This window comes from Molossus molossus, unplaced genomic scaffold, assembly GCF_014108415.1.
Source record: "Molossus molossus isolate mMolMol1 unplaced genomic scaffold, mMolMol1.p scaffold_m16_p_33, whole genome shotgun sequence".
Classification (NCBI taxonomy): domain Eukaryota; kingdom Metazoa; phylum Chordata; class Mammalia; order Chiroptera; family Molossidae; genus Molossus; species Molossus molossus.
The window spans coordinates 797,801-806,342 of record NW_023425370.1 but is presented as its reverse complement, the minus strand read 5'-3'; the positions used below and the strand labels follow the sequence as shown (position 1 = coordinate 806,342).

Genomic DNA, 8,542 nt, shown 5'->3' with positions numbered 1-8,542 from the left:
GGCATATAATGTACCTGGGTTGCAGGTTCGATACCTGGCTGGTAGCAGAAGGCAACCAATCAATGTGTCTCTCTCACATCAATGTTTGTCTCTGTCTCTCCCCCTTCCACTCTCTCTAAAAGCAATGGAAACTGAAAGGGTTAATAATGTTTTAACAAAATTAAACTCCATTCTGACCAATTATTCCTGCACGTAAACACCTGAGCAGCTTTCTAAAAAACCTGGGACTGACACCCAGAGGAACCATGAAGATAAGGGGTTAATGATGGCCTTGGGAAACTTGAAGGGACCATAAAAAAAGGAGATTAATGATGGCCCAGACCTCTGCTGGAGCAGACCTCTTACCTCTGAAACAACTTGTATCAGCCCTGACACCAATTACACAGTGCCAAGAGAATGTGGATTTTTTTAATGTCGTTTTTTTAGTTTCTGTAGTTTGTAACTATAAAACCCAGAGAACAAAGAGACTTCAAGGCTGGGCTCTTTTTTAAGGAGTCAGCCCGCCTGCACCCAGGAGTGTGCAATAAAACCATTGGCTCTGCACTGGCCTTGTGTGTGGATGTGACCCCCGCCGGCTCAGACCTTTTAGAAAAAATATCCTCGGATAAGGATTAATAAAGAAATTTAAAAAACAGAATAGTTGATCATTTTCTTCATCACTTCTTTGACACATTGCTTATTTAGAAGTGTGTTGTTTAATCTCCAAATCTTTTTGGGGAGGGTTCCAAATATTTTTATTTATTTCTCATTTAATTCTGTGGGATCAGAGAACATAATTTGTGTGATTTTAATCCTTTTAAATTTGTTGATCTTTGGTTTATGTTCCTTAGAATACGGCTTTCCTTGGTGAGTATTTCATATAATTTAAAAATAATTAATTTAAAAAGAATGTCGCCCTGGCCGGTTGCTCAGTGGTTAGAGCGTTGGCCCTCAGACCAGACAGTCCTGGGTTTGGTTCCCACTGGGTGCGTTTGCCACGTTGGCAGTTTGCCCCCGGCCCCATGGGGTTGTGTGGGTGGCAGCCAGTCCATGTGTCTCTCTCACATCAATGTTTCTCTGTCTTCCTCCCTCTTTCCCTCCCGCTCTACCTGAAGATAAATGCAAAAGTGTCCTCGGGTGAGGATTAAATACATAAATAAATAAATAAATAAATAGCAAGCATGTCTTTTTCTTATGGGGCGGGCTGTTCTAGAAATGTCAACTTGGTCAAGCTGGACAATATTGTTCAGGTCTCCACATCTTTCTTTTCTGCCTGCTTGTTGAACTAATTATTGAAAGTGTTACAATCTCCAGCTGATCTATTTCTTCTTTCAGTTCTGGCCGGTTTTGCTCTATGTGTTTTGGGACTGTTATCAGGTGCATACACTGTCGGGACTGTAATATGTGCTCCCACTCCCTTCCCGGGCCACCCGTCTTACCTCGCTTTCTTTTCACCCAGTCTGAAGAACTGCCCCCCTTCCGCTCCAACTCTGCTCTCCCAGCACCTGCCCAATCCGGGCGCCCGCACCGCTGGGGCCGGCGCGGCCCCTGAGCCCGGACAGCTCCGCAGTGGAGGGGCTGCGGGCGAGTGACCCTGACCGCCAGCGCCACCTCCCCACAGCCCGGAGGAGTGAGGCGGGGCGTGGCGGGAGCGTCCGGGCCTGGGCACCGCCCGTGCGAAGGCCGGGGTTTGCACAGGGGCTCCTGGACGCTGCGGAGGTTCCTCGGGAAAGGAGCGGAGGTTTGGGGCGGAGCCTAGGGGGCGGGACTGCGGACGGGGCGGGGCTTGTGCTGAAACCCCGCCCCCGGTCTGGCGCTTGCGCCAGGGAGGTGCTGCCGCCGGTTCCCAAGGCAACCGGGTTCAACAGCTCCACCGAGCTCGGGCATGCAGGCCTCCCGGCGCCCACCGGCGGGCGTGCACGCCGCCGACGTGGACCCTCACGTAGCCCAGCGATACCTGCTGAAGCGGCGGCTCGGGAAGGGGGTGAGCCGGGGAGAACCCGGGTGTTCGCAGTCCCGGGCAGCAAGGCCAGTCCAGGGTCCGTTTCCTCCCACACTGTGGGGACTCTGAGGCTCTGTTCTGCCTCCTCCGCCGACTGGAGGCGTCGCCTTGGGCAAGCCACCGAGCCCCTCGGAGCCGCAGTTTCCTGTACAGGACCTACTCCCAGGAAACCTGTCAGGGACAAGGCTCTGGATCCCGGATGGGCACCCACCTGCCGCCCCCACTCTCCTCCTGCTCCCGGGCTGTGTCTCCCGGTGCCCTACGCCCTGGGAGGCTGGGCCCACCTGCTCCAGGCGCTGAGAGGGGAGGGCAGGAAGGGCCTGGAAGGGTGAATTTCTGTGGGCATGGAAGAGGAGCCAGAAGCGCGTGTGAGCCCATGGGTATTTGTGATTGTGAGTGAGCATGTGCGGTTGTGCATGAGTGTGTAACACTGTGTGTGTGTTAATGTGGGAGGGGAGAACGAGCAGTTGAGACAATGCACACAGCAAGTGCAAAGGCCCTGAGGTTAGAACCTGCTTGGATTTGGGTGGAGCAACAGAGTTGCTGAGACTGGATAGAAGTGATTGGGGAAGGGGTCGATCACATGGGCTTTGGGGACTTTGGCTTCTACTTTTAGTGAAATAGGGAACAGTAGCAGCTGTTGACGCCATTTTACAAGGCTCACCCTTCCCACTGTTGAGGATGGGGGTGGGCAGGCAGCAAGAGAGATTAATCAAGATGTTAGTGCCCTGGCCAGTTTGGCTCAGCAGTTAGAGCATCAGCCTGCGGTCCAGAGAGACCTGGGTTCAGTTCCCGCTAAGGGTGCGTACCTTGGTTGCAGTTTGTCCCTGGCCCTGGTTGGTTGTGCAGGTGGCGGCCACTCGATGTGTCCCCTTCACGTTGATATTTCTCTCTCTCTCTCTCTGTTCCTCTCTCTCCCTCCCATGCTACCTGAACAAAAAATGGGAAAATGTCCTCGGTGAGGATAAAAAAAAAAAAGATGTTAGTCTCCACTAACCAGGCAAGACATGCAGGAGGCTCAGACTGAGATGGGGGCAGCAGAGATGGTAGAAATGGTCGAATTCTGAAGGAGGAGCCAATAGGAGCTGCTGACAGGTTGGATGGAGTATGTGAGAGAGGAGTTAGGGTACCTAGAGAAGCGTTCTGCCCCAGACCCCAACCCACGCTGGCCTCTATTTTCCCTTGCTGCCTGTCACCCCCTCCAGAAGGTGCAGGGGCCTGGGCAGCCTGCAGCAGCAGGGGCCTTCTCACCAAACCCCACCCCTCCCAGCAGCCAGAGCAGGAAGGAGGAGCCTTGTCCTCAGGGCAGGCTGGGGGTGGGGGGAGCAGGAGGGAGCAGGAGGCTGACCTGCCTTCTCCCCAGGCCTACGGAATTGTGTGGAAGGCAGTGGATCGGAGGACTGGCGAGACTGTGGCCATCAAGAAAATCTTTGATGCCTTTAGGGATAAGACAGATGCCCAGGTAATGGAGGGAGAAAGTGGGAAATGGTGAGGGCAGGGCTGTGGGCTTACCCCTGACGCCTTGGCGCCTGGAAGCCCAGTCACAGTGGGTGTCGCGTTGCTCGGAGAAGTGGTCCCATAGTTCAGTGGGCGTGTGGGTGAGGAGCACCAGCCTCTTTGGGTCCTTATGGCTTTGCACACACTTGTGCTTCTGTCTCATTCCAGAGAACGTTTCGGGAAATCATGCTGCTCCAGGTGAGTGGCCAAGGCCTCTGCCCACTTCCCCAGCTGCAGTCTCCCCAAACAGGGCAGAGGCTGGCCCCTCTGCCTCAGAACACAGCTCCCGGCTCTCTCCCCAGGAATTTGGGGACCATCCAAACATCATTAGGCTCCTGGATGTGATCCGGGCAGAGAACGACAGGGACATTTACCTGGTGTTTGAATCGATGGGTAAGTGGGGCCTTGTCAGACCCCAGCCTTAATTCTGTCTTAGCCTGGGACTCCCCCGCCTCCGCCCCACCAGGGCGTGGTTCCCTCTGTATGTTTCTCTGTTGCTCAGGCCCCTCAGATCAGCATCCTCACCTTGGGCAGTGTCCCTGTGCCCAAGGACAAACAGCTGGCAAGGGTCGGCCCTTGGCTTACCCTTGCAGTAACCATCTTGACTTCATCCCCACAAGGCCCTGCTTTAGCCACTGTTCACAGCTACCTTTTCCTTTTTCTACTCACTTTATGAAACAAAGGCACCAAAAAAAGTATTAAATATAATTCCACAGGCCTGGCCAGTATGGCTCAGTGGTTGAGCATCAACCCATGCACCAAGAGGTTGCTGGTGCGATTCCTGGTCAGGGCACATGCCCCGGTCGTGGGCCCAGTTCCCCGTGGGGGGCATGCAGGAGGTGGCTGATTGATGTTCTCTCTCATTGATGTTTATATCGATCTCTCCCTCTCTAAATCAATAAAGAAAAAAAATAAAAAATAATAATAATTCCACAACCTTCTTACTATACCAACAAAGACAATGAGCAGGCCCGAAATGTCTGCGGGACCACTGGGAAGTATACACACCCAGGACATGACCCTGAGGATGGCCAGTGGGACCTGGGGACTTTGGGCAGTGGACAGGCAGAGGTGCCCCTGCCAAGGTTCAGAGTGGGACAGACCTACCCTGGCCCGTTTGGCTCCGTGGTTAGAGTGTCGGCCTGTGGTCCAGAGAGACCCGGGTTCGGTTCTTGCTAGGAGTGTATACTTCGGTTGCAGTTTGTCCTCAGCCCTGGTTGGTTGTGCGGGTGGCAACCACTCGATGTGTCCCTTTCACGTCGATGTTTCTCTCTCTCTCTCTCTCCCCCTCCCACTCTACCTGAACAACAACAAAAATGGAAAAATGTCCTTGGGTGAAGATAAAAAAAAAAAGTGGGACAGACCTATCTGCTCTCTCCAGGACCACTGGGTTCACGCAGACCCCCCGCTTACTGACTTGCATGCCCCTTCAGACACGGACCTGAACGCCGTCATCGGCAAGGGCAGACTGCTGAAGGACATCCACAAACGCTACATCTTTTACCAGCTGCTGCGGGCCACCAAGTTCATCCACTCAGGACGCGTCATCCACCGGGACCAGAAGGTGCTGCCTGAGCTCGGCCCACTGCCCCCACCGTGTGCACCCACTGCCCTGGCCTGTGAGCCCTGAGCCCACCTTCTCCCCCAGCCCTCCAGTGTCCTCCTGGATGTCTGTGAGCCCTGAGCCCACCTTCTCCCCCAGCCCTCCAATGTCCTCCTGGATGCCAGCTGCCTGGTGAAGCTCTGTGACTTTGGCCTCGCCCGCCCCCTGGCTGGCCTCCCTGAGGGGCCTGAGGGCCAGGCCCTGACAGAGTATGTGGCTACACGCTGGTACCGGGCTCCGGAGGTGCTGCTGTCCTCAAGCTGGTAACAGTGACACCCTCCTAACCTGCTGCCACCTTCCCCTGCAGCCCCCCATGTTCTTTTGCCCAGCCAGGGCCCCCAGGCCTTCCTATGCCCCCATGTGTGTCCTCACCACCCCTTCCCAGCACCCTAGACCCTAGCCCCTTGACCGTCCCTCTTCCAACCCCTCTTTGCCCCAGGTACACCCCCGGGGTGGACATGTGGAGCCTGGGCTGCATCCTGGGGGAGATGCTGAGGGGGAAGCCCCTGTTCCCTGGCACATCCACACTCCACCAGCTGGAGCTGGTCCTCCAGACCATCCCGCCACCATCTGAGGAGGGTGGGTGTGTGTCTCCACTGGGGAGACAGCTCCTGACAGGCCAGGGCTGTGGGGGGTGAAGGGGAGGGTCCAGAAGCCTCAGGAAGACTGGAAAAGGCTGGGCCCAGGGAGGAGCTGCTGGGGGCCTTGCAACTGGACAGTCTGCAAGGCAGGCAAGGCCTGGCCACAGGGTCCATGGGGGCCAGCAGTGCCCATGAAGGGCCCAGCCAGGTCCAGACAAGAGCACTAGCCCTCTGAGTGGTGGCAGGGTCAGGGCCCACACTGTGCTGCCTGCTGGGGGAGGGGAGGTTGGGGGAAAGGTGGAAGAAGGCAGCATTGGGGGCAGGGAGGAGTGCTGGTGGGGGGTGGGGGTGTCCTTCCTCTTCCCTGAGGGAGGGGGTGGGGCAAGAGAGAGAGGCAAGGATCAGGTGGGGGCGGGGAAACCCCATTCATTCCCCAAGTCTCCACTTTCCTGGGTGGAGAGGGCAAGGGGCTCCTGCGTGGACGGAGTGTGAGCATGCCATGTGTGGGAGGCGTGAAAGAGTGCAAGGCGGGCACAGGTGTGAGCACACCCCACAGGTGTGAGCTCTGCAGACAGCCCCAGACCTGGAGAAAGGAGATCACTCTGGGCCTGGAAGGGATGATAGGCAGGACCTCCCTGAGCTGCTCCACCAGACCACCCCTTCCTGACCACACCACCTCTGCCACCCACCCACAGACCTCCTGGCTCTCAACTCAGGCTACAGCACCTCAATTCTGCACCACCTGGGGGCCCGGTGAGTGCAGGTGCTTGGGAGCTGGGCTCCAGCCCTCCTCCTGTGTCCTGACTGGCCCAGACCCCCCCCCCCCCAGCAACTGCTGGTCACGTTAGAGGGAGGTCTCCAGTGTGGGTCCAGCTCAGGGTAGGAGGAACTGCAGGAGCTGCTTTGAGTGGGTGGGAGGTGGTGGGCATGAGGGGACTGGAAGGCACTGGCAAAGGCAGGGATCTGGAGACCCTCCCAGGCTGCCTGAGGTCATGAATGGGTCGAGGGGATCCAGAGACAGTTAAGTGGGACAGGGCAAAAGGTTGAGCTTGGGCCACAGATGTGGATGTGAGGAGGGACCCCAACCTGGAAAGGTGAGGACTCATGGGCACCAGCAGGCCCCGGCAGACGCTGGAGGCCCTGCTGCCGGCGGACACGCCCCCAGAAGCCCTGGACCTGCTCAAGCGACTCTTGGTGTTTGCCCCTGACCAGCGGCTTAGCGCAGCCCAGGCTCTGCGGCACCCCTACGTGAGGAGGTAGGGTGGGAGAGGCCCGCCAGCCCCCTACTGCCCAGCCTGGGCTCTGTCGGAGAGGCTCCCTTGACCGCAGCCCGGGCCTGGCTTCTCCTGCACCGGCCTTGTGGGCTCCCGCAGATTCCACTGCCCAGCCCGTGAGTGGACACTGGAGACAGACGTGCGGCTCCCGGTGCACGAAGGAGTCCAGCTCACGGCCCCCGAGTACCGCAACCGCCTCTATCAGGTGCTCCAGACTGTGATCTCCATCATTTCCCATCCGCCGCCCCCTCGAGGCATCCCGCTGCCTGTGCGACTCCCAATACTCTCCAGCCCAAGCCACGCCTGAGCGCCCTTCCCCTCCGGCAGATGATCCTGGAGCGCGTGGGCAGCAACCGCAACCGGAGGGAGAAGGGCCCGGGGGAGGCCCCACCGGGGGCAGAGCCTAGGGCCCCCCTGCCCCAGGCGTGCGCAACCAAACCCAGAGCCGCCCCCCTGCTGCCCCCCGGCTGGCCCGAGCAGGACCTTGGACATAGGCCTCAGAACAGCCCCGGTCACGATCCTGCTCCCGGTGTGTAATCTGAGCAGCCCGGGACCCTTCGGTGTGGGACCAGCAGCTGTACGCGGCCCAGGACCGCTAACCCGGGGCCTGATCTGACCTCACAGACCCCCGCGGCGGAGCCAAGAACATTCCCAGGCAGAACTCGGCCCACCTGCTCCAACGTCCGCCCCCAGGAGGTCGGGGGAGAGGGGAAAGGCCCCTCGGGACGACGGCGGAGTCCCCCTCCGCACCCCCGTGGGTAGGTCGTGTAAGGGTGGGCACGGGAGGACCCCTCCGCCGCGCCTTTCCCAGGGCCGACAGCACCACCGGCCGGCAGTGACCCTCTGATGCGTGCTTCCCAGGGGAAGCCCCGCGTGCAGGGGGCGGTGCCCTCCCTGACCTCGCAGGCCGCTGCCCAGGTGGCCATCCAGGCCCTGATCCGGAATGACCGCGACCCCGGTCGTGGGGTGAGGGCGGCTGGCGCGCGACGGGTGAGTACACCCCTCTTCGGCCTTTTCATCCCTTTGAGTACCCCTAGAACGGCCGGTTTGCCCCTGCCAGGCCTCCCCTCCTGGCCTCCCCAAGGCCCGCCCCGCCCCCTCACGAGGTCCGCCCTTCCCGACCGCCTGCAGGCCCCTCCTTCGCGTCCTGGGGAGGCTCGGCTGGAGCCCCGGCCCGGCCGGAGGATGTTCAGCGCCTCGGCCTCGCAGGGGATCCAGGGGGCAGCGAGGGCCGCACTCGGGGGCTACTCCCAAGCCTACGGTACCGTCTGCCACTCGGCGTTGGGCAGCCTGCCCCTGCTCCCAGGACCCCACGTGTGAGCTGCGCTCCCCGACTCCGCGGGATTCCTGCGCCCTCAGCTCAGCCCCGCGCCCCTCCCCAGTCTCCGGATTGTCCCTCCTACTCAGCCTGAGGATTGGCCCCCCAAGCCCCGGCACTCTACACACGCCCCCCCCCCCCCTTCCTTCGCTTGGCCACACTGGAGTCCGGGGAGGTTCCCACTCCAGCCCAACCACCTCCTCCAATAAAGTCTGTCTGTCTGTCCCCAGCCTACCTGCCGGTCTTTCCTCCTCACCACCCCTTTCCTGGAGCCCATCCCCTCACCCC

At 59.3% G+C, this 8,542-nt stretch overlaps 1 protein-coding gene across 1 annotated transcript; it reads left to right on the top strand.

The window, feature by feature from the left end:
* The first annotated feature begins 1,864 nt into the window (after nt 1–1,864).
* MAPK15 (mitogen-activated protein kinase 15) lies at nt 1,865–8,256 on the top strand. The gene is made up of 14 exons (XM_036281218.1): nt 1,865–1,963; nt 3,345–3,443; nt 3,647–3,676; nt 3,781–3,871; nt 4,912–5,042; nt 5,181–5,344; nt 5,521–5,660; nt 6,358–6,415; nt 6,781–6,918; nt 7,036–7,141; nt 7,264–7,465; nt 7,561–7,694; nt 7,798–7,926; nt 8,068–8,256. The coding sequence occupies exons 1-14, from the start codon at nt 1,865–1,867 to the stop codon at nt 8,254–8,256; spliced, it is 1,710 nt and encodes a 569-aa protein (XP_036137111.1).
* The last annotated feature ends 286 nt before the right edge of the window (nt 8,257–8,542 follow it).